The 26,542-nt window shown below is 34.8% G+C and overlaps 1 protein-coding gene across 23 annotated transcripts in view; it reads left to right on the top strand.

Annotated features, from left to right (window-relative positions):
- The window catches only part of EPHA6 (EPH receptor A6), an 872,277-nt gene that overhangs the window by 582,745 nt on the left and 262,990 nt on the right, over nucleotides 1-26,542 (top strand). For 19 of the 23 annotated variants that reach the window (XR_012024450.1, XR_012024449.1, XR_012024448.1 and 16 more), the window contains 2 exons: nucleotides 15,882-15,929; nucleotides 16,337-16,499. Coding sequence is in view for 20 of the 23 variants with exons in the window: in XM_072812315.1 (XP_072668416.1) it covers nucleotides 15,882-15,929; nucleotides 16,337-16,499 (211 nt within the window). In the remaining 3 variants the exon portion in view is untranslated. The remainder of the gene's footprint in view (nucleotides 1-15,881; nucleotides 15,930-16,336; nucleotides 16,500-26,542) is intronic. The other 4 variants (XM_072812308.1, XM_072812316.1, XM_072812327.1 and 1 more) reach the window with 1 other exon arrangement.

The raw sequence follows: 26,542 nt of genomic DNA, 5'->3' as shown, positions 1-26,542 counted from the left end.
TGGTGACTTAAATACTATCAGAAAGACCAACAATTCCACAGATTGAAGAAAGTATTATAATTTGGATCTTCTTTAAACCTTTAGTAATAGAAAATCATAAGTCTATAATGAGAAAATGTAAAGTTTTAGCTGAGGAAATATTCTGCAGTTCTTCACGGTTGAATGCAATATAAATTAATTGTTTTTGGCCAAGTTTCAGTTGGCAAAGGCAAATTGCTCCCAGAACCTGTGTTTGATCCTTCTATTTCACACAAGGACATTTAAGGAAGACAATCAGTGCAACCATTATTTCCATATGTCCCTTGATTCTTGTGATTTCATGGGTAAATCACAGCAGGTAGATGGATGAAATCCTTCTGTCCTAATTTAGCTATGCCTGAATGTGTCTAGTCATTACAACTGCTATCATAAACAACTCCTTGGTAATTTTCTTCCTATTTAGTGAATTATGCATCATAACAGTTTTTAACTTAGCGTGTTTAGCAACTTTCTATTTTAGCAAAAAGACCGTGTGTAGACTTTGTTCAATTTTTGGTTAGCATAGTAATGAAGGTATTTTGTTGCTGTCCAACAACAACATAGCAAATAAATGGATGTAGCTGGAAGACATAGAGTCCCTCTCAGCTCCTGAAACATGTCACATTCAAAGATTATTACAAATCACAGTTTTAAATCTCAGATTGGTGTCATTGTACCAGTGAAGGCAACATTAACTAGTCACTGGTCATGTCCTCATATGTAACTAACTGACTTGAGGCCCAAGTAACTGACTCTTTTTTTTTTTTCAAGTAACTGATTCTAAGAGAGGATCTGTCATTTGAAGAAACCTGTAGACATTAGTGTTATTCTCACATGTAGATCTCAACTGCGTACCTCATCACCTAAGGCATCAATCACCTGGGCACTTGGCTGACTTACTAACTTTCTTGACATTGAATTAAAAAAATGAAAGTGTCTGTGGTTCTGAGTGATTAATTAACCAATGCAATTTCCATCCATTAACTCAGAATATAGTTCATTATTAAACTTATTTTATTCTAAGTGACAGATATTTCCAGAAACTACATGGGCACCTATTTAATAACATTAACAGCAACAATAATCCTTCTATCTTACATTTGAAAAGGACATTACAGTTTAGGAAACACTTTCATATACACTCTTATTTGGTCCATCACAACAAATATGTGCAGTGGATGGAGCTGAGGTTTTTATGTTCATTTTTTCGTCTTATTATGCTGTGGCTCAGTAATGTTATAACATGCTGAAGGTCATCTGTCCTGTGAGTCACAGAAGGATGGCTTTGTGTCTCTGCATTCCGATCCAGTGCTTTAATCAGTAAGGTCACTCAGTGTATCAGTAAATATAGAAGATCCTGTTGAAACTGTAACAGATTTAGAAATCCCCATTTAAAACGTAGAAAAGCTTTTATCTTCTGATTTGTAGGATAGGTCCTCCTAAACTCACTATGGTGAAGAAATTGAAATGAGAGTGCAAATAAAAGAAGTTAGTTTGGCTAATTCTTTCTAGGTTGCCTTCATAGGTGAGCTTGCATATGCAATTTAATTGTTGTGATAGAAATAACAATTTCATTCTTCCAAATGATCTTCTTGACTTATGTCAAAAAAGAGAGTGAATATGTGTCTTGAACCCACTGGCAGTATTAAATGCTGTAAAACAATAACAAAATGTAATCTATCTCAACCTTTGTTAGACTGAGTACTTTGAATTTCAGAGGTTCATATACTATGGTTAGGACTGAGGATTTCTTATGATATATGGAATCTAGATGAACTGTTTTCTTTGCATTTATGTTTATCAATATATTGATAAAAAGGGATTAAAAAGGAATATAATATATAATAATAATATATTTGTTTTGACTAATTTAACCTGTCATTTTAGGCTAAAAATTCATAAATCCTTCCAAAGAATCAGATAATTGGGACGTTTAAGTTGAGTAAATTTTTTTATATTATCATGGAATCTTCAAAATACCATAAGCAAATCTAGTGGAAAAAAATGGGATCAATGAACTAGTCATATAAAATGAGAGACTATAAAGTGCAGATTCATGTTCAGTCTACTTGTCCAGTTACCCATTACTGCATAACAAACTGCTCCCAAACTGCGGTGACTTTAAAAATAACCGTGTTTAAGTGTGATAGCCCATGCATCTGCGGAGCTGGAATTTGAACCAGACACAGCAGGGGAGCCCATCTCTGCTTCAGTTTCTGGACCCTCAGCTGAGAGAATAGAAAATAGGCTAGGGACTGGGGCTGGAACACCTGGGGGCTGGCCTTGCATCATCCTCTCCTCATCATCTCCTCTCCCTCATCCTCTCTCTTCCTTTGCGGTCTTCTCTCTTTCTCTTCCTCCTCTCACCTCATGACCTCTCTCTGCAAGGGCCCTCCCTCCACATGGCTTTCTTGGGATTCCCTGAAGTTCAGGAGTCTCAGCCTAATCCTACTTTCTAGATTGCAATGCAGAGTTCCAAAACAAAGTTGAAAACCCAGTTTTCTCAGAGGCCGAACCAGTAACTGGCAGTTGATCACTTCTTCTTTATGGGTCAAATCAGTCACAGGCTAGACCCGATTCAAGAGGAGAGGATAGAGTCCTGACTCTTCAGTGAGAAGAGTGTGAAAGAGTTTGCAACCATCCTTAATTTGCCATACTATTTGTTTTTAGACCTGCATAATATTACATTATGAAGTCTGCTTCTAATTTATACTAATTTAGGGCAGCCCGGGTGGCTCAGTGGTTTAGCACTGCCTTCAGCCCAAGGCCTGATCCTGGTGTCCTGGGATCGAGTCCCACGTCAGGCTCCCTGCATGGAGCCTGCTTCTCCCTCTGCCTGTGTTTCTGCCCCCGCCCTCCCGTGTCTCTCATGAATAAATAAATAAAATCTTTTTTAAAAATCTATACTAATTTAAAAATAAGTATTTTTTAGTACTAGGCTAAAGCAAATTTGTTAATTTTGTGTATGTATGAAATACTAAAAATTCAAAGTCTATTTAAATACTTATGTCTGAAAATATTTCAGAGCAAAAAAAAAAAAATCATTCATCAAAGTAAAGGAAAAAAAGAAAGAAAACTTCCACAAATAATTTTTTCCATTTCTTTGAAACTGGACTGGATGTTGTGTTGTGCCAATGTATTCATGAGAAATAAAATAGTTATACAGATCAAATTATCCAAACTTGGAAATAAGTAAAAGCATCCATGAATAGCACCACCAGCCCTCCCAAGTACAAACTGCATGAATATTTAAAAGGCAGAACATCTGTGGCCAAAGAACAGTGACTGCTGTGCTAAGGTGGGGTTATTTTTTTCCTTTAACCCTCAATTTAACTTACTGCCTCATCATAGGTAGTTTTCTCTCATTCTAACTTGATTTCAAAGCTAGTTTATGTTTATTAATAAGTAAATAATATTAATCAACTGTTTGATAATGATAGAGATTAAAAATAATGTTACTAGGAAATGAGTTTGCTTTGCCTTCAATTCGTCTACATTCATTTAACACCATCTGTGGTCATCGACAAATTTACAAGGTCCTTTGGTTTCAAATACCCACATTAGAACTAGAACGTGTGTGTGTGTGTGTGTGTGTGTGTGTGTGTGTGTGTGTGTGTTCTATGGGAAACTGTCAATTACAACAATCTGTTTCTTACTATTATATTACTTCTTTTCTCTCAGGGACGAAATACTACTTAGTTTCCAGTCACAGTACCTAGATAAACTTACATTTTATTATAAATCTTGAGGCATTCATTTGATGTACATTTTAATATTACCAGTCCTCCAAGGAAATTCAAAATCAATGACTGCGTTAGATCATTAACTGAGAATATTGCGTTATTTAGAACATAATGTGATACTTTTCAAGTGAGGATATCACTTCTAAAGAAAGTTGAAAATCTTTTGGGGCGGGGGGAACTATGTTCCTTGAACTTAAATTACGCTTTGTAGCTTTGTAGATCAATCTTAACAGATATCTTTGTTTTAATTTTGAACAAAACAAATATATCTGTCATCAGATCACAATTAAGACCGTAAACAAATATAAAAAAAAATTAAAGTTTCATCATGGTGACAAAACATATTTAAGTAAAAAGATAAAAATGAAAAATAAATCAGACAGAAACTATTTCTGTCTTATTCCAAATGAGGTTAAGGAATTCTAATGCTTGTATATTTAAATGACTTTCCACTTTCTTTTCAATGCACGAAGCAGCTCTTATATCACATTTCGTGGCCGATTTGGAAAATGTAAGACTTTAACAGTTATTCACAAATGATACTGTTTTCCAGTAAAAAAACAAAATGTTTTTTTTTTCTTATTCGACAAGCATACTCACTCTAGTGAAATTCTACCCATCTTAACTCCCTTATTACTTACTTCCATTCTGTTGGAAAATTAGAGGCCAGTCACCTGTATTTACTCTAGTTATCTCATTTTCAAAGATTTGTCTTTTGCTATCCTTTATTTATCTTAACTTTTATGTATTTTAATTAGCCCTATTGTGAAAAATAACTGCTTTATATTTTTGCTTTTTAAAAAAGTCTCTTTTCTAGCTTTATTATTTTTCAAATCCACATTGCACAGTTAGGTAGAATGAATCACGGCACCATGCATCCGTGCCTTTCCTTTCAGCCATATCGTTCTAAAAATTTAACTTGAACACATTCAGTTTGACAGTTGGAATACCATTTATATTTGAAGAAGTCAACATGCGTGTATTGATGTTTCCAAAGATATTTAGTGTTTTTTTCCTCTCTAGATGGCCTTTATTAATAACTTATCCTAATTTCATCTTCAAACTTATCCTAATTTCATCTTCAAAGTTGCTTTATCTAGCTTTTAGGTAGCTGTTTCAATACTTGATGTAAACTATAGAGATGAACAGGGATTTGTAAATTTTTCCAAAATTATTAAAGGATAATCCTTGGGCAGCCCCGGTGGCCTAGCAGTTTAGCGCCACCTTCAGCCCAGGGTGTGATCCTGGAGACCCAGGACGGAGTCCCACATCGGGCTCCCTACAGGGAGCCTGCTTCTCTCTCTGCATGTGTCTCTGCCTCTCTGTGTGTGTGTCTCTCATGAACTCATGAATAAATAAATAAAATCTTTAAAAATAAAAAATATATAAATAAATAAATAATAAAGGATAATCCTTAAATATTCTTATGATTATGCTTCTTCCTTCTCATTTCCTCCCTTTAGGTAAAATAATTTACCAATCTTCAATACTCTAATAAATGTGATTTTTAATATTTTATTCTGTTACATATATTTTCTCCTTTTTCTATCTGTATGTCTATTATTATGACCAAATTTACACTTGCCTTTAAAACTCATACAAAATTATCAAAAACATTAAGAATTAATTATAAATTTAAAATTATCTATGATACATTTTTACAAAAATCATTAAGAACTTTTGGAGGCACTTTCTTCAGGGACAGCTATCAGGCTTTAAACATTTAATTGTTGCTTGAACAGCATTATAAATATTTATAGAGTAATAGAGCACAGACGAAAAGCCTATATCCCATCTGTATGAAGGTAGGTTACATGAAGACAGATGGGAACATTAAAACTGAATAAATATTAAGAGATATATGTATTAAAAGATATTTCAACATGAATTTTAGTTTTTTATAAGCATACAGTTTAGCAAAAATATTTTTTGGCAAGTAGAATCTTGGATATTTTCCACAGTGTTCCAAAAACCAAGCCAGTTATGCTGATGTAATATTATTGCATTTTGATTGTGGAAGTGCTGTAAGCCTGCAAAACAATTTTTCCCATATCTCATTTGAGTTGTCATTAATTTGTTTTCTCATCTCTCATTTGAACTGTCATTAATTCGTGTAGACTGATATTAAATTGCTATAACAATAAATAGAATTTAAAATCCAAACTTATAGAGCAATTAATTCATTAATTTCTCTATTCAATCATTTTGCTAATATATTATGAGAGCCTGTAATATTTTAGTTAAACTGCATTAAGCAGTGGGAATATAAAGGTTAAAAGGTAAACAAAATACATACAAAATTTTTTAAAAGACCTCTCACAGCATCTGCAGAATTACCTCAAAGCACAAGCCTATCATTGCCCCGGATTAAATGTACCACCTACCAATAATAGTCTTAAAATAAAGAAATTGTGTTATACTACACATCTGCTGGAACCTGTAAAAGGGTTCTACACATTATTTTGCTTTATCCTTACAACAAGCTTGACCCTTCAAGGGGATATAACTTTCCCAGTTTTCATAGATGAACTGACTACAACTAGGATCCTAATGGTCTCACCCTAGCACTAGTATTTTCTAAAGATCACACGATAATAATTTAGCCTTTCTCCTAATAGTATATTTAACCATTCTTTCAAGCAGTTAATTATCTACATATAAGTTATCTGTTTTCTGAAAATCAATTATGAATGTTTAATTCCAGATCAATATTCTTCTATTATCAGGTGTCCATTTGTGCGATCTCCTACTATTGCTTAACATTTAATGTTCAAGGAATGCATTTAGTTTTCATTTGAGGTGAAATATGATACATATTGAAAGGAATATAAGAAAAAATGAGTGCATTTCAAAGTGATTTGGGGTTACCTCCTATTTTGGATCACTGGGGCTAATCAGGAGTTGATTGTTGTAAATTATAGCCGTGGTATGCTAAATGATACTTTTCCAAAAGTGCCATCAGAAAGTAGTCATGTACTTAGAATACCTACTTCTACATTTTTCTTACTTATGCACAATTTGTAATTTTGTTTTAGCAGTGGCCAGTTTTTACCTAAGGAAACATTTCAATATACCCAATCCACTAGTGTAGAATCCTGTATCAACTAGCTTGTTAACCCCTTTTTTCCCCAAATTAGAAACTCTGTCTATGTATGTCCACAAATATGAGAAAATGATAATCATTCTAGCCTGCTTATGTCTCTTGAGCAGTCACCTTTGTTGGGCACCAGGCCCATCTCCCCCAGCTGGTGGGGCTAACTTCAATCTCCTCACAAAATAATCTGTGTGAGCTGTATCCCTTGTTGCACTCCTACTTGGAAGCAACAGTTTCAGAATCCAGTTCCCAATGATATGTGAGCAGAACTATATCATATACCCACTCTGTTAAATTATTTAGGTATTCCTTGATGGATATCAATGACTAGATGTATATTAAACACTAGCTATTCATCCACCCCTCATTTGCTTTTTTGTTTGTTTATTGTTGAGGGAAATATAGACCGCATGTGTGAAGAAATTGCCATCTGCTTGGGGATATATATAGAGAGAGGAAATAACTGAAATAACTAGAGGAAGGGGCTAGATAATATAAAATTATTCTTTGAAAATCATGCAATAAAATTTAATTTTTTTAAAACCCTCCCGAACTCACCGTCCAAATTTATTCATTTGAAAATTTAAAATATTACTTAAATATCACCTGTTAAAGGGCAGTAAACTTAAATTATAAATTATTGTAAAATGAAAGACATTGAGATACACATATATCCAAACCTGTGTAATATGACCAATGCAGGAAAAAAAATAGTGTAGAAAGAAGGAATTAACAACTATAAAATTGTTAAAAATTAATGAAATTGAATCAACAAAAGAATCTGTAAAAAATCAAAAGCAAGTTCTTAAAGACTGACAAAATAAACAAGCTTGCCAAGAAGGTGGGAAAATGTTACTTCTGGAAGAGATTTTTTTTTTAATTTTTATTTATTTATGATAGTCACACAGAGAGAGAGAGAGGGAGAGAGAGGCAGAGACATAGGCAGAGGGAGAAGCAGGCTCCATGCACCGACGTGGGATTCGATCCCAGGTCTCCAGGATCACGCCCTGGGCCAAAGGCAGGCGCTAAACCGCTGCGCCACCCAGGGATCCTTCTTTCTTTAGACCTCAGACTGGAGCTGAACAGAAAAATGGCTTAGGGTTCCTCAAATCATTCTTGAGTCCCACACAAGGTACTGGACCTTTCAGCAAACAAGCAGGTTATAGGTAACAGGACCTGTTAACTCTGGAGACTTTGGTGTAGCATACAGGAAACAAGCTGCTCCATCCTTAATGTTGCTTTTGGAGAGCTCAACCCTGGACAGATCAAGGGAGTACCCAGAAGAAATAAAGCAAAGGATGCCTGGCTGGCTCAGTTGGGCACCCAACTCTTGATCTTGAGGTCCTGAGTTTCGGCCCCATGTTGGGCACAGAGCTGTAAATAGATGAATGGATCACCATCAAGTCAACCTGTATTCACTGTGGAGGTCAGTTGGATTCCTCAGGCTTAGAGAAGAGATGCTGGAGCACCGTGGTAATGCCTAGTTCATAGAGACAGGTCTTATCTCATCCTCCAAACTTTAAGGTCTTTGGAGCTGAACCACATTCTAGCAAGTCGGTTCTTTTCCATTCTTCGGCGTTCCCAAGTGCGCCTGGAACCAGTTGCCGTGGAAAAATGAGTGGAAGAGATTTTTAATGATAGGACAAGACTAGATATAAATTTATAACAATAAATGTAAAATTTATAACAATAATTGTAAAACATAAATTTAATGCATGATTATCTCTCAATTACCAAAATTAAATTAGAAGATAATCCAAATATAGGATAAAATAATTATAAATGACAGTTAATATCTAGTCCCAAAATGGCCCATTTCAATTAAGTTTTCAAGAAATAGATAATTCCCATGTTATATAAATTATTCCAGAAAATTAATAAGTGGAAAGTTTCGTAATATATTCTCTAAATACAATCTAATCCAAATATCGCAACTATAGATTGATAATAAAAATGGAAAAATATAAGAAAACACTAGGCCAAGATCTCCTATAAATATAGGTTTAAAGATTCTAGTTGAAATATTATCAAGTTGAATCCAAAATTGCAATAAAAATTATAATACTATATTGTGAACAAGAATTAATTAGTAGAGTTTATCTTAGGAATGCAAAGACAGTTCTTCATGAGTATACACATTATATTTACAGTATAAGAAAACAGAAAAGTCTTTAACTGGTCATCTACCAAAAGCCTAAGTCAAATGTGATTACATTTAACAGTTGCACATTAATAGCCATTCCATTAAAGAACGTGGGCAAATAAAGTTCTTGCTTTTAATTCTACTAGGGTATATTCTACTCAAGGTCTTAACATTGCAATAAGAGAAGAAAAGTAAGGGATTTTCCTTTTGGTTTCTACAGTAAAATGTTATAGATTTATTCAAATAGGTTTTGCACAATTTTTTTGACACATACTCAAGTATTATTAGGTTTCTGTTGATATAGTAACTGGAATATTTTAAAGTAGAATTTTAATCAGTCATTGCTAGTATATAGGAAAACCACTGATAATTGTATGTTGGCTAACTGACCTCACTTATTAGTTCTAAATCTTTTCAGTTAATTCTCTGGAGATTTCTAGGTAGAAAATTACAAATGGCAGATAGAAAGCAATGGTTTATTATTTCAATCATTAGAAGAGATAGTTCCTACATTTTAAGCAAAAAAAAAAAATACTGTTTTAGGTTTCAGTAAGATAATTAAGTTATGTTTTAGGAAGACATAACTTCTTTCTGTATACCTTATGACTTGCCTATAGTAGAATAAGATTCTTTCTCTTTAAAATTTCTCTTAAAAAAGAATAGATCAACGCTTCAGTGACATGAATTAAAGCAACTAATAAAAGAATGGAAACGGATGACTTTTTAGTACTATGAGCTCTTTTATGATTATGCCTATTTTGCAGGTATGCTATAACTTCAATTCTTGAGTTCACACTGCTCATTCTGATGCTATATTTTGCACATCCTGCAACTGCAGTGTATTGGGAGTTGATAATTTTCTCAGAGATTGATTCATTCCAATTAAATCCAAAAAAAAAAAAAAACCTGAAGAACCAATGAGAATGTCTAGGTATTAATTTTATGGAAGCCTGTTCTTCCCATGAACAAATATATTTATGTCTACTTCTATAGCACTTGGGAATCCACATCAGCAATCAGATTACATCACTAAAGTAAAGATGTGAAAAATCTTTAAAAAAATCTTTCAGCCAGGGTATGATCTAGAAGTACCTACTTCCTGTAGGGCTCATTCTTATAGGGACCTGTGAGATAAAATCCACCAGATTTGGTGTCTCTCTTCTTTGGGAAGCAATCATTACACCCTGAGCAGATCTAGTACTCAAGCTTTCCTTTTTCTAAGGTCATGTGAAATAACTTTCTTTTAATCAAATAAAATATTTTCAGGATTTGCTAATATCATTGTTTAGGCAACAAGATTCTTTGATAACCATTCAAGCTTTGTTTCTAGGCCATGCAATTCTTGATTTTTCAGGAAAAAATATCTTTCTGCAGACAGTAAGTCATGTTCTAAATGTGCTTTTAATTTGTTGAGTTTTGAGAGGATTATTGTGGAGATGTCTCCCACAGACTCCCATCATGTGTTGTGGAGTGTGTGTGTGTGTGTGTGTGTGTGTGTGTGTGTGTTTGCATCTGGTACTGAGAGGCAGGGTGAGAAAGACACAGAAATGGAGAAAGCTGGATTAAAAAATGACTTAGGCAACTTCTAGCAGAGCCATTAATGATCACTTGCAATACTTTTTATTTTCTCAGGAATATATAGTTTCAGTCTGCTAGTCAATAGAACAAGAACTTTACCTTTGGCTTCATTAGAACGTTGCTAAAAGAATAATACTAGTAGTGAATAGTAATAATAATGATTGTGATAGGGCAGCCCAAGTGGTTCAGCAGTTTAGCGCAGCCTTCAGCCCAGGGTGTGATCCTGGAGACCTGGGATCGAGTCCCACGTCGGGCTCCCTGCATGGGGCCTGCTTCTCCCTCTGCCTGTGTCTCTGCCTCTCTCTCTCTCTCCTCTCTGTGTATTCTCATGAATAAATAAATAAAATCTTTAAAAAATGATTGTGATAGTAAAGTGCTAATTTTTTGGCCTACTTCTGATCATTTTAACTTGGTATGACTTGAAAGGGTAAAAGAAAATCCAGCAGTTCTTTAATCTGTCCTCTTCATACTGTTCTATGAATAGAGTCATTCAGGTACCTTCACATACATCAAAAAATCTAGAAGAATCTCCTGGACCTTATAAAATAAATTGTATTCCCAGCCCTGAACAAGAATAGTTTATGTTCTATGCAAGATCAGGTGAGTTATAAGCCCCTGTATTTCCTGGAATCTGTCTATATGACATGCTATAAAAAACAGAATGAAAATTAAGACAGGCTGCATAAATGCGTAAACCATAGTAGAAAATAATTTTACATTTGTAACAACTAGTTAAAATGTTTAATGTTGAGAATTGTCTCTGTCATTGAGGAGGTATTCCTATAAAAATATTCTGATGCCATCAAATCATTGCTCTCTGGCATAGAGGATGTCTTAAATTTAAAGTTATTTCTAGTGAATAGATGATCAAAAATGTAAATGTAAAATGTAGAGACATGACCTTGGCTCAAAGTCTAATCTATCAACATATTTGTCCTGGACATATCTACATTAATTGGATATAGTAAAAAGGCAATTTGAATGGAAACTACTAAGTAGTTGTGTGACTTTCTTTGGTTAAGTGGCTTATTTTTTCTTGACCAGTTTCATTGTATGTTAGGTGAGAATAAATTTTTCTTGCTTCACAAGATTATTAAGAGTATTATATAAAGAATGTGTATTGTAAGGCATTGCACAAATCATGATTGTCTTATGATTGTTGACATATCTTTAGATATAAATGCAGAAAAAGCCTGCAACATTTTTAATCACACATATAATCCAATTAATTTAAAATTAAATAATAAAACAAAGAGGAAACATCTTACAGAAGTCTCACTAGACCCAAAGATTTTAACAGAAAGCAAACCAGCTAAATGATGACCACTTTGTGGGCCTATTGAATCTATTTCCACCAGTGGGAGTGGAAAACCAAGAGTAAGTTAAGGAGTGACAAGAATGAGTCACAGCAGAAAAGAGGGGACTTGTATTTCTGGCATAAAAATATAGAATTCAATTGCTTAGTTAGAACATTGGTGATTATGTATCACACATCTATTAGACTGCCCGAGAACCTTCCTTAGATGTAGTGGGCACTCAGTGTCTCTGGAAGGCATGAATTTGCTATATGAGTAAATCAAAGCCTTCAAGGTTACTTACCAAGATACATTATGTAAGTAGTACCAAGACCAAGCCCAAGACAAGCAAATTCTAAGCCAGAGTTCTCTACATGCTGCCTTTTGTTGATAAAGGCCATGCTGCCACTGATTTTAGAAAGGTGTAGCCATATGAACTGGGCACATTAGCCCATTTCTTTTCACTAAGTTATAGTCTTTAGATTAAATGATAATAAGATCCAGGATGTGGTAAGAACGTTCCTTTTAGTTACCATGAAGAGTCTACATCTACAAAGTTAAAGCGAGATTCAGTATTTTAATTAAACAAAAGGTTGAATGTGATAGTAAGACTAGACTTCCCCAAAAGCCTATTTTCTCGGCAGCTGGGAAGGAACAGTGTATGACTCTAAGCTGTAGGATCGACACATGGGAAGAGAACCATAAGCACAGGTCAACATGTCTAGAAATCAGTACATGCACATTCTGTTGGACAATATCTGATGCTCACACTATTCAGTTCTGAGCTATTTTTAAAATATATACAGATACAATTATATAAAATGGAAATTTTATATATGTGTGTTTTTAAAAATGATATACATAACATATTAAAGTACATCATTAATAATTTTTTCTCATTGGTGCTATTACTCATGCTTATCCAAGGATAAAGAGTCCAAGAAACTGTTTTACTTTCAGCGGCAAACATTAATGCGGACTGCCCATGTGCTCAGCAACAAGCATCCACTGTTTTATCCATAGTCCTGTGCAACCAGTGGAGTTATGCTTCAGTTTATGCTATTTGTTTACTGCCTGACAACCTATCTTGAGCCATAAAAGTATGAAAGTGACAATCCTAGATCCGTCTGCCACAAAGAGATAAAAAATCATATAGTTTTGGAAATCAGTAAATACTTAGAACTCATTAATAATATGCTATATGAAAATGGGTGGAGTATAGATAGTGTAGATTTAGAGTGAAACTTACGTAGTATATTTGTAAAGATATACTGACAATTAGTGAGTAAGCATGAGATGCAAGAAGTTAGAAGATTGCATAATTAACACAAAGAAAGTAGAAAGCAGAAAGAAAATGTGTGGTAAGAGCAGATATTAAACATAATAGAAAACATAGATGCAATTATATTAACAAAGCCAAAAGTTAGTTCAAACCCCTGGAAAGCTTGAACAAGAGAAGAAAATACAAAAATAAATAAATTTAAGAATGCAAAAAGGGTTTCACAATGGATTTAGTGAGGATGAAAAGCATATTTAAGAGTTTTATGACCAACAGGATGTATTACCTAGCAAATTGAACACATACATGTCATCAAACCAGCAATTCCTCTGTGGCGCAAACTCCAGGAAAACTTGCACACATACCCTACTCAAACACGTCCAGAATTTAGCCTGTGAGGATGAATAAAAAGGTCTAGATGGTTCTGTGGCAAAGAATGGTCTCTCCTGGATGACAGCTACTTAGAATTGGAGTTGCTACGTCAGCAGAGAAGCAATTAGCCCAAGTTCTGAGACAATAGGGCCCTGTGCTTGTAATGTATAAGTGTTAACTTGATTTCCCAAAAGCTTCAAACACCAGGAGGGAGGACTGCTGTTCACTGGAACGAGGAAACCCTCATTACTGCTGTTTCCTGAGTCCTTCTCTTGGCCTGCTGAGAGGTGGCAAGATGTTAAGACAACAGTCACCACACTGCTATGATTTAGGCTGAGGAAACGTGTAAGCACATTTCCTACCTGAGGATTTATATTCCAGAGATGTAGCAGCTACAGATAACACTTTTGTGTATAACAGCAGAAGTGGCTAAAGACTATTTGGAAAAGGTGTCTTTTTCTCACTATAACTTTACTGAGTAGGAAATTACTATTTAGCTACATTTTAATGAACTGACAAAAACATGGTGTGTCATTGGTGTGCTGCCATTCTAAGAGTAGGTTTTAAAAATCTGTATCTTTTCTCTGTAAGGATGAGACCGAGTTTATTTTTTCAGGGCTTTATTATTTTTTTCTCAGTCATCATTTCCTATTGTGAACTACCATTCAAAATACACCGTAACTCTTACATCGCAAGAAATTCCATCAAAGGTGGAATATTCTCTTGTATGTGAGATTGAAATCCCAAAAGTTCTTCAAATTTCTACAAGAAACAACATCATCTCTTCTGTTAGTGCACAAGGAATTTCTTTTTAAGATTTTATTTATTTATTCTTGAGAGACACGGAGAGAGAGAGAGAAAGAGAGAGAGAGAAGCAGGCTCCATGCAGGGAGCCCGACGTGGGACTCGAACCCGGGGTCTCCAGGAGGATGCCCTGGGCTGAAGGCAGCGCTAAACCTCTGAGCCACCTGGGCTGCCCACAAGCAATTTTTTTTCTCTATTCTACAATATGGGTGTCAAGCTGCCTAATCGTAAAGTCCTTGATCTTAGCTCCTTTTTTTAGCCCTCAATTGATTACTACCCTCAATAGTTTTATAGATTTTATGTCTGGTTTTTATCCTAGGTAGGTACTTATTTACTTCCTAAATTCAAAATTACTTAGAGATAAATATAAACTGCAGTTTGTCAGTTTTGTCTTTTTTAGTTAAAATGTTGCTATTGTTAACTCATTTTTTTCTTTGTATTTTGTGTTCAATAAATAGTTCTATTTGGGGTGTAGATGGCAAATTCAATTCCTCACTAGACTCAGAATAACCATGTAGCATATAAAGTTCTGACAAATAGGGCCATAAAATTTAAAAATGATCTTTAAAATTAGGATATTTTTCTCAAAAGTAGCTTTAGGGAAATGATTTTCATAGTTCTAAATCTTAAAGCATCCCCAGAAAATAAATGGAGTTTGACACAAACTACACGTGTGTAGATTTGTATAACTTCATTTGTTAATCTGGAAGATCTGAACAACACAGATTTTCAGGCAAAGGCTATGTGAAATTTCGATGGGAATATTAGAGATAGTGTTTAGGCATCAAATGAGTGATTCAATTAATGATCTTGAAAGTCACTTCCATCCCTACGACTCTCCATCATTAGATTTATGAGAATAGTGGGGAATTAACTTAAGGACCTGGTGACCTATTTTGACTTGTGAATTTAGAGGAGTTATTCATACAAATACAGTTTTTTCATACAAATACAGTTTTTGTATTCATACAAATACAGTTTTTTTAGATACCCTATTAAAATATCATTATAAAGTTATTGAACAGTAACACTGTACAAAAACAGTATTAAGTTTAATTTGTCTCCACCAGCAGCATATTGTGGACAGTCTCCTATGTGTTCTGAGCTGGTGGGCAAGAGATCCCCCTCGGAAGACCCTGACGGGGTCATTCAGTCAGCAGAGGTGAGCCTTTCCCATTGGCGAGGAGAGGGAGTAGCCGGGCAGTTACCTGCAGGTGACTGGGAACCTAGCTTCCCTCCCTGCCTCTGCTTCTGCAGGTGTGGCTAGACCTTTCTCACCTTGCTGTGTCTTTGATGCACCTTCGCGGGCAGACTGTCTTAAAACCTACCTCACAGTGGCTGTGAGACTTGTACCTCTTTGCAAAGGTAACTGTGATATCTGGGGGAGGAGCCAGTTCTCCCTTCAGTGAAAATTGTCATAGTTTTCTGTTTCAAGCTGCATTCAGCTGGAGTCAACCACTGCGGCATCACTGAGTTTTGGAACAAAGCAACTGAGTCAGGATAAAATATATCCAATTTTAAAAAACAATTAATATATGTTTCCTTTCACCCACAGGCCTACCCACGGATAGCGCCGGCATTTTGGCACTACCTGCGGGTAGAAGTGAGTAGCCGTACTTGCCCCCCCCCTTGCTCCTTGCACTCTGCTCATGTGCTCTGATCGGACGTGCGCGTTTTGCTCCCTGTGCAGCTGCCATTCTGTGTACACGTGCTCTCACGCCACCACCATTCCTTAGAGTTGGAGCAGAAATCCGAATCACCAACACTCCCAGTGCAAGTTTATATAAGATAATCATCTCTCTTAATAAATTTCCAAGTCCAGGCCATATCATGTGCATCATAACGATAAATAACTCAATGCTGAATGATGGAAAACCATGCTTACACCTCTCTTATATAATCAATATTTTTGATATTCAGAGCATAATTCCTCAGCTTAACACAGCCATGTTTCTAGGAAACAGTGGAATAACTCTACTTCATTTCCTCTCTCCTCTTTTCTGTCCCCAGGAGCATGAGCAGCTCACCTACTCCTCCACGAGGTCCAAGGCACCCAGCGTCATCATCACAGGCCTCAAGCCAGCCACCAAGTACATATTTCATATCCGAGTGAGGACTGCAACAGGATACAGTGGCTACAGTCAGAAGTTCGAATTTGAAACAGGAGATGAGAGTAAGTTTTACATGAACGTATAAAATAAGACATTAATTTAGTACTATTCCAATCTGACCTGATAGTTAAAAATCTAATGTCCCCAAATGTGAATAGTCTCATCAGACAGGATTCTGTTCATGTAAATACTCATACAGACATTTCGGTTAATGTTTTGGTGCTATCATTAAATGCCTCCATGAAATGCCTTGCTCTCCCACATTGTAATGTGGCCCAAATACATCTCTTTATGCAGAATTCATCACTCACGCTATAACATAGAGTCTCAGTGGGTGGTGTCAGCCTAATTGTTTACCAGTCTTGGCATCATAATGTGATACTAATGAAAACTTGGAAGAGAATAAAGCCATGAGCAAATGATTTTAGCAGTTAGTTCAACATTGTGCAGCTTTGGCTTGTTATCTCAGATCAATAAAAACAGTGGTCAGGAGAAAAACTCCACTGAAATGTACATTATAAGTTTAAATATAGACACATGGGCTTAATTAGAAACTCAAATTAGTTTCATAGCCTCCGTGTGTTGGAAATCAAAATGAGAGACAAAAGTGAGTGAGGTGTTCCAATGTCATGTAACATAGGCTTTGAGGTGTTTTATTTAGTCTAAATCCTCCTCTACCACTGAATTCATTTTTTTTTTTTACTTTTAGAAATCTATCTTACTGTTACCTTTGTAAAGATAATGTGGGTGGCTTTTGCAATGTTCCTTTATGGAAAAATGTTCAAATATCTAATTATAATAAAAATTTCTTCCCATCATTACTAAAATACCTGTATTTATATAAGAATTCAAGAATAGCAAAAATAGTATAAAAATTCTTTATAAATAATAGTAGTAATAGCTACTATTCATTGAGCTTTTAATAAGTGCCAGAAATTATGTATTTTATATGTATTATTCCACTTAAACCTTTCCACATCCAATGAGACCAGTATTATTTTCCTAATTTTACTCATGAGAAAACAGAAGTCTAGAGAAATAGAGCAGTTTGCCCAGATATAGGCAGCTGGTTAGAAGCGAAGCTAAAATTTGAGACTGAGGGCTCTCTTCTTCCAAGGTCTGTGCTCTGAACTACTCCACCATCCTGTCAAATTCTTTCATTTGAATTATTAAAAAGTGATAATGGTAAGATCATTAAACAGGCCCCAATTCCTCCTGTTTGTTACTCCCTCAAAATGAAGCTGTTTGGATTTCAAATGCTGTGACAGAAAGAGTGTTGTTGTTTTTACATTGATGAACATCACTTCACAATAACTTCCTCATTGTAACTATATCTAGCTAAAAAGTGCAAAAGCACCAACATAATAAGAAAGAACAGCTTAGGGAGAGAGAGTGAACTAATGAATAAAAAGAACACTCATGACCTGAATGTGTCTTATCAGTGATCATCATTTATAATCATACTGGAGACTACTAACTCTCAAGCTAGAGATGATATTGGCAGTAGCATGTAATTATCACAAAACATAGTTCCATAATTTAACAGTATAAAAATATTCAAAGTGCCATCTGTGCTATGTCCTGTTGACTATTTTTCCCCTACTCAAGACTTATTCTAGGTGCAGAGCCAGAGGATGCAATTCAAGGAAAGTTTGGTTGGTCCTGAAAAGAGTCCTGTCACTGTGTTGTTCAGGCTGTGTGTACTGCATCCTTTCATCTCAATTCTCTTACTTTCTTTCACAGATGAAGAAATTTATCTTTTTTACAAGTATGACATTTTTGAGGATTACATCATTATGTCAAAAATATTTCTCAGACAGACTTATAAGGCTAAATCTAGATAAGTCATTTGTGTTTATCTGGGACTTCTAGAGAAAACAATCTAGTCTAATTAAAAAAAAAAGTCCTGATCTAAGTATAAAAAATTAAATTTGGCTTAACTTGAAATTTCAACTCATTGTACTTTCAGGAATGGAATTCTTTCAGATGTTATATAAAAATAAGTACTTTGAAATTGTTATCAGAAAAGGTCTTGTACTCACCAATGACTCAGTGTAATGTTTATTCATCCAACAAAAATGCACAGGACACTAAATATATAATACTCTATGTGAGGTTCTGGGAATAAAAAAAAAGTAATAATAAGACCAACAGCCTTCACACAACTTATCGTCTAGATTTGTGGGAAGAAAATGAAAATTTAAATAAAAATACAAGGTTGGTGACATATAGTATTATAAAAATGTGCAGAGGATGCTTTGAGAACATAGAGAAGAAACCCTAGCTGAGCATGAATGGCTCATGAAGGGATCGATTGGAAGGTGAGAAGCTAGGGCTCATTCTGGAAAGAGAAGTAGTAAAGGAATAGCAAAGACATTGAGGCCTGAAGTAGCATGAAAATTTTAAAGAAGAGCAAATAATTTGGTGTGGCTGCACTAAGGAGACATACAGGTGAAATGGTGGGAGCTAAAGGCAGGAGGTTAAGCAAGAGCAACATGAAGATGCTCTTTGGCCATATGAAGGATATTGAGTCTTCTGATGATGCTGAAGACCTGTGAGAGTCTTAATTAGGGAGTACCATGACCAGTCACATGTGCAAGACCCTCTACCAAGCAACATGTGCAAGACCCTATACTGAGAAGTTTACACAAATTATCTTCTTAATTCTGACAAGATGATTTCTCCTTTTAGAAACAGAAGTAGCTTTACCAGAATCTGATAATCAATGAGTGGAGGTGCAAGATTAGAACCATAGAACCATCTGACAATGGCCACAACAGACAGCAGAAAACGTGTTCCGAATCACTGATTTGTAAATCACATGAAAGTTACTTTTATTAGATCCTTGAAGAGACAGGATGTCTGAGAAGAATCTGAAAAATGTGTTTGTCTAAACCTGGAATTTGGGTAAATAGAATGGTTCAGTTAAGCCTAGGGGAAAACCATTTAAAGAATCATTTTTTATCTGGTTAGTTTTAAATTGCATTTTCAAAGCATGTTGTTTATATCCAGAAGAGAATTTCAGTGAATAATGTCATAGTAGGATACGGGCAGGTTTACTATAAATTCAGGTATATAATGATATGAATCCCAATCTACAGCATCAGTCTTTTTCTCTTCATACCCTCCTAGCTCATCTTTTAATTTTTATAGCTTTTGTTTCCTGAGTAGTGACTGAACTAAGTTCTCTCTTGTGTATTCTATTTAATTAACTAACTTTACAATACATGCATAGAGTTGGGGGTGGGTTGGGGAAGGGAGATGAAGTTCTTGCATTTGATGACCAGGTTCAAATTTTTTTTTTTTTTAAGTAAGCAAAGTGAATTAGTTTACAATTTAATTCTCTTCAACCATATCTGTTTTACATGGTCCAACTCTTCGTTTGCCAATAAAATAGTGATATAAAATATGAAAGAACTCCTTTACAAAAATCATAGTATTCTTAACTGAATAGTGTTCTACAAATATAGTGGCATCTGAATAACAATCACAGTCATCACTGTTGCTCTTTCAGACCAGCAACAGGATATTTTTTTTCCAGAGTCAAATGTAGTGGAAACTGGCTAACCAAGTGTAAAGATCACTATGACTGCTATGAAAAGAGCCTACTTGACCTAGACCTGTGGGTTTCTTCTCCCCCCCACGTCTACAGAATAACCTCATTACATAAGTGTATATGGAGAGATAAACAGATGACAGATAGATGAATATATATTGATAATTAATTGATAGATATATAAAGAAAGAGGTAGATAATCACTCCTATATAGTCACAAAAGGACGTTTCTGGTTTAATGCTAGTATTTCATATGTCTGCTAACATCTCTTTGACAAAAATGTACAACTAAATGTTATGTCCACTAACGGAATTTATTGAGTACCTATTGTGTATTGGTCTTCTTAGGAGGTACTGTTTAAGAATAGATATAACAAAATTACAATAAACTACAGAATCAGTAATAAGAAAGTAGGACTATATAAACATTCCTTGTGTATCTTCTTGGGAGATAGGTGAAAGATCAGTGTCAGAAGCAAATATGAGAATTTTCTCAATATTAAAATGAAATTCATATTAGGCCCCAAGCTATCAAACACACACCCACACAGATTAAATACAGACCTTTTTGGCTTATATGAATGAAACAACAGGAAATTTTAACCACCTTATATTTATTATAATTTCTGTCGTTATTTTCTGGAGAAAACGTGCTTCTTTTCAATGGAGAAAAAAACGACAATTAAAATTTTAAAGTTATCTACATAACCAGTAATATCCATATTTTTACAGATTTCTCAGAAAAAAGATATTTGATTTAATTCTTAACAATAATCTGTTTAAAATTACACCTACCTTTTCTAGAAAAAGAAATAAAAATAATTTAAAGGAAGTCAAACATTTGGTTATTTAAAACACCAAGACTCTAAAAAAAAATAAAGATTTATTTATCTGAGAGAGAGAGAGACAGAGAGAGAGAGAGAGAGAGAGAGAAACAAGGGGAGGAGGAGAGGGAGGGAGAATCCCAAGCAGTTCAGGGGATTTCAGACCTGAGCTGAAATCAAGAATCAGATGCTTATCTGGTTAAGCCAACCAGGGCTCCTGAAACACCAAGATGTATCTAATATTCAAATGTATTTTAGAGTAGCAGAACATAGTTTCATGTGTACACTTTTAAAACCCAAATAAAGTATATCTTGCTATATTGCAGTCAACTTGAACATTTTACTTATATACTTAAAGAAAACTTGTAAAACTATCAAGAGGGTGCAGAATCCATAGTTTAAAGCCAATTTTTGAAAGAAAGCTGGAAATTTACACAAAGTATTTAGCAGTTTACCTCTCCCATTGTTTTAATGGTTATCCAATGACCCCGGAGAAGTAATACACAGCCAACATGTAAGCAGTGCATTCTTTTCCCCCAAAAGGATTAATTTTACCTTAAATTTTAGCAACAACCAAACTTAGATTTTTACCTAGAAGCTACATAAAGCACTTTTGTTGCACAAAAGCTGCATCTGTCAACATTTTAAAATGTATTATTTACCAAAAGTTGTAATAATGAACTAGATGTATATCACATAAAATAACCACACAAAAATCGTCATGATCAACATTAACTAACCAAAAAATAAATTACTAAATTTATGGGTATTTCAAATACCCATTAGATTACTGAATTCATTGGCATTTCAAAATAAAATCATATATCGTGTCTTACATATGTATACAAAAAGTGTTACTGTAGATACAAATGAATGAATTTAATCACTTAATTAGTTTGAAATATCCATAAGAGTTAGCTATCTTTAGTATGGTTTCATATTTGAGCAATTTGATTAATTTTAACAATTTACAAATAGGAAATGATCTTGGGATTATGGTTCAATATTATGTCTCTTATTCCTTCCCTAATTTGTTCTTCTTGTCTCCATTGTACCAATTTTTCTATATCCCACTCTGTACACTTAAAAACTCCAAGTCACTGAGTATTTTCTGCCACATAAAATGTGAATTTCTCAACAAATATTCAAATCTGCCTCCAATCCCAATACCGACTGACATCATTCTTGTCCCATATCCCCCCCAGTTAACACAAACTCTGAGAAAATGTATGGGTGCTTTACACATGAAATTTTCTGGATCATCATAATTCTCAGCTTCTTCTATGACTTCCAACTGTTAGATTCAGAAACCTATCACATCACAAATGGTTGGTTCAGCTCATCTGCTACTCCTCCTGAAAGGTTCTGGCTCAGTCCAGTGAAAAATTCACTCTTTCCTCAGACTTTCTATACTTTATTATGTAAGCACTTAACTATTTCTTAGTTTTTACCTCTTTGAGGCTAAGGACTGTAGCCAGTGTATCTGTGTGTCTCATGAAATGTCTTGCTAATAGTTTTTAATGCCTATTTAATCAAATAAATGAATAACATACAATCTTTATTTTATTTTTTTAAAGATTTTATTTATTTATTCATGAGAGAGAGAGAGAGAGAGGCAGAGATACAGGCAGAGGGAGAAGCAGGTTCCATGCAGGGAGCCTGATGTGGTACTCGATCCCAGGACCCTGGGGTCACGACCTGAGCCGAAGGCAGACGCCCAACCACTGAGCATCCTGGGTATCCCAACATACAAATTTTTAAAGGCTAAAAATGAGAGAATAGCAGGTTGCCTACCAGTCTAAACAGAAGGATCAAATGTTTTTATTTGCCACAGATAAACATTTTTTCTTGCTTTATTTTCGGCATCAGGCTGTAAGTGGCCTGAGTTGTATAGAAACATGATATGTGGAACTTTAATTACAAATTAATTGTTAATTCTAAAATTGAGAACATGTTATGTAGCATTAAGTGCTATTTTTGTTGCTGTGTAATATATTTTCTTCCTTAAACTTCCTTTTTTAAAAATCGCTATTATGCTTTAAAAAAAAGTCTCTATTATTTTTTATCTGGTCTATTGGTTGAAGCCCAATCTGTACTGCTTCAATTACTTAGGATGAAATTAGCTACATCATTATTAACAGCAGCCAGAAATTTGGGGACGGTTATTAATGGTGAAGCATGAAGCAGAAAGAGGACCAGCTGACCCTGGTGGAGTAATAAAAAAAGTTAATTAATCAAGCAGGAGGCAGATTTCATTTTTATGAGTCTAGCAGAGGAGGACGAATTCCAGTATGTAAGATTTTAATTTGAAATAATCTTCAATCAATAGCACACTTTTCTCCCCCAGTCAATAAGCACACTTTTCGGTGCTGGCAACCATAGCTATCTAAAGGTAAACATCAGTAGGAAAGAATTTTCTAGTATTTAGTTTGTCCGTATATAAATTGGCCTACCTTATGAGGTAATGAATGTCCCTCAGGATAAGAATTTGTGCTGAAGCTTGCTGGATAATTATTCAGCATATCACAGAGGAAACCCATGCTTTGTTTAGGAGACAGTGATATATGTTCAATGTAACTTCTAACATTGAGATTCTATCAGATAATATTGAATTCTAATTATGTTCCAAGCACTATTCTATTCTTTGTGGACTTTGAACTATTATTATGTCCATTTTATGGATCAGGAAACTGAAGCACAAACGAGTTTAGTGACTTACCACACTCCCACAGCTAGTAAGTGTTGGAATGGGCATATTATGGGTATATTATATTATTCGGGGGTAGTATTTTTCATGCTAATGCTCAGAACTGGAACTGAATTCCCTTTATACCCATTCAGTGTTTTTACTTTTCTTATTCGCTTGGTCATTACTTCTGATTTTCTACCTGATTATTTTTTATTCTTGCCTCCAAGTCTTCACCCTCCCTTAACCAATTATATTTTTCCCTAACAAAATGTGTGTTTTAATATAAACAGGGATCTTCAGAAGACTGTAATTATTTATAAATCACCATGCATCACGTTCAGAGAGCTGTGTGTGTGTTTTAGTACAGACTTTTAGACTAACACACGCATGATAGACCAAGTATAACTCTGATGGGACAAAATAATGCACTTAGTCTGACTACCTTACGATCAGGGACTTGATGAAGAATAACTATTTGCAGAGAAAATGGAAGTCTCCTTTTAAGAAGACTCCGTTGATAAAAAAAGGATAGTTTGCTTCAGTTTGGGGTGGGTCAAATAAAGATTTTAAATGATGGGAACCAGGCTCATGTACTGTAAGACCGATTGAAGGTTCAAATATGAAGCATATTAAAGATCAAGATCATAACTTTGTTAAATGGCCTGGAAAAATCATTAACTATTAACAAGTACTTAGGAGTTAGAAAATGTTCATATTAACATGCAATGTTACACTTTATCTCATATAAAAAAAGGGAACTATCAAATAATAGTGGATCTATTTATAAAAACAGAATATAGGTTTATTTTAAGCCAATAGTCACAGCAACATATACAAAAATATGAGCTCTGGGAATCCCTGGGTGGCTCAGCGGTTTGATGCCTGCCTTTGGCCCAGGGCGTGACCCTGGAGTCCCAGGATCGAATCCCATGTCGGGCCCCCTGCATGGAGCCTGCTTCTCCCTCTGCCTGTGTCTCTGCCACAGTGTCAGTTATTCAGGATGAATAAATTCTGGAGATCTAATAGGTAGCATTGTGACTATAGTTAATAGTACTGTATTGTGTATTTGAATTTTCTAAGACAGTAGATCTTAAATGATCTCACCATACACATACAAACACACACACATACACACACACATACACATACACCCATAATAACTATGTGAGGTGTTGGATCTATTAATTAGCTTAATTGTGGTTATAATTTCACAATGTATATGTATATCCAAACATCACATTGTACACCATTAGTATATGCAATTTTTATTTGTCAGTTACACCTCAGTAAAGCTGGAGGGAAAAAACAAAAATAAATAATATACATTTTCTGTTTTCAGGAAGCTCACCACTAAGCCACACTAGAGACTCTCCTAACAGTTTCCTATTTATGTCATTCTTGAAGTCTAATTTTAATTTGACTTGATTTGAGAGGAGATAGATTTTTTCTATCAGCTATCATATAAATTGCCTGAATTTTTCTGTCAAGTTACTTGACTCTACAACCTTGAATTCTTCTAGAGAGCAAAAATATTCCTTAGACACTTCAAATTGCTTCAAATTTAGTGAAAAATATATTCCCTATATAATACAATGAAGATTTACAGCCATTCTTCAGACTACACAAATCAGCTTTATTGATTTGTATCTTGAAGTGGCTTATTTAAATGTCATAGTCCAGTGGTTAGGAAAGCATTAAGGACAAAGTGAAGAAAACCTAATCTCTTAATATAACTGTATTTAGCCTATCTGGAACTGCTGGTGTGATTCTTAATTATGGTTGACCTCCTACCTCCATCTTTTGCATGGTTATGTACTCTCCCCAAGAAAGGATAAGGAGTATTGTGTTATTTGGTAGCTACTTCCAGAATGATATTCTAAGCATGAGGGGAGTTCTAGCTAGCTGAGGAGTTATGCATAGTGGTGATACATCGCTGTGATTCTTACAGGGAGAGGGCACAAACACCTGATGCTAGGATGAAATTGTCCTCTAGGAAATCCCAGACCACAAGGATGACGCAGCATAGGGCTTGGTTCCTTTTACAGCTTGCTTTCCTACTTCCCGATGGAATTCTATCCCTAGGGTAATCCATCATTTTTAGAGCTGAAAAACTTGAGAGTTGAGTGAAAGAGTTGTCAAAATGTCCAAGGTGGGTGAAAAGTATATTATATAAAATATATAAATAATAAATATTATCTGCCAGTGTCAAAACATAAAGACATATTTTGAATTTTTCTATTTGTACAGTACCAGGGTGCAGTAAAAATAAGTTTGAGTTATCTAATGTAACATCTTTTAAATTTGTATTCACTCAATGCAAAACATCTGTTTTTGCTGTACCTCGCCATGAAGTCACAATAAGGAATGGACAGATGTTTGTAAAACAAACCCATCCAGCTCTACCAAACCTTGTTTGAATAATTAGGAAACAGCTCAAGTATTTGCATTGTACTTTACTTTTTCAAGGGAAAGAGTAGTTCAGTGAATTTAAGTTAAATAACAGGGATTCTTGGCAAAATAGCAGGAGGCCTTTAAAAGATTGGGCTGTGTGTGCACAAACCCAAGCATGACATGCATGAGGATATTACCGCCTGTAAAGCTAGGCGAAGTAGCAGAATATGGTAACTTTGCTGCCAGATATAAAATAGCTGATTCACAGCAAACTGAATCTCGTATTCTCTTATGCTTTTGGAAAACTGAGCATCCTTTAAAAAATGTTTTTGCACTATAGTTATTTTTAAAATAAGTAGTTGTGTTAAATTTGCTGGATACAAAACCAGAAAGCAGACTAAATGGTTTTTTCAACAATCATTTTCAGCATTTCTGTAAACAGTAAACATTGCAATATTACTTATTGAATTTAGCATACATATTTACACACATATACACACACACATACAGGTAATACATATATTCTGCATGTACACACTCTTCCTATTTCATTTTGAGATGAAGAAATGAAATTGACAATGTCTTCCCTAATGTTGCTTAAGTTCTTATCCTTGGAAGTAAAAGAGTTTATTTCTAAATTTGATA

Source organism: Canis lupus, chromosome 35 (assembly GCF_048164855.1).
Source record: "Canis lupus baileyi chromosome 35, mCanLup2.hap1, whole genome shotgun sequence".
Classification (NCBI taxonomy): Eukaryota; Metazoa; Chordata; class Mammalia; order Carnivora; family Canidae; genus Canis; species Canis lupus.
This window is presented reverse-complemented; position numbering and strand designations above follow the sequence as displayed.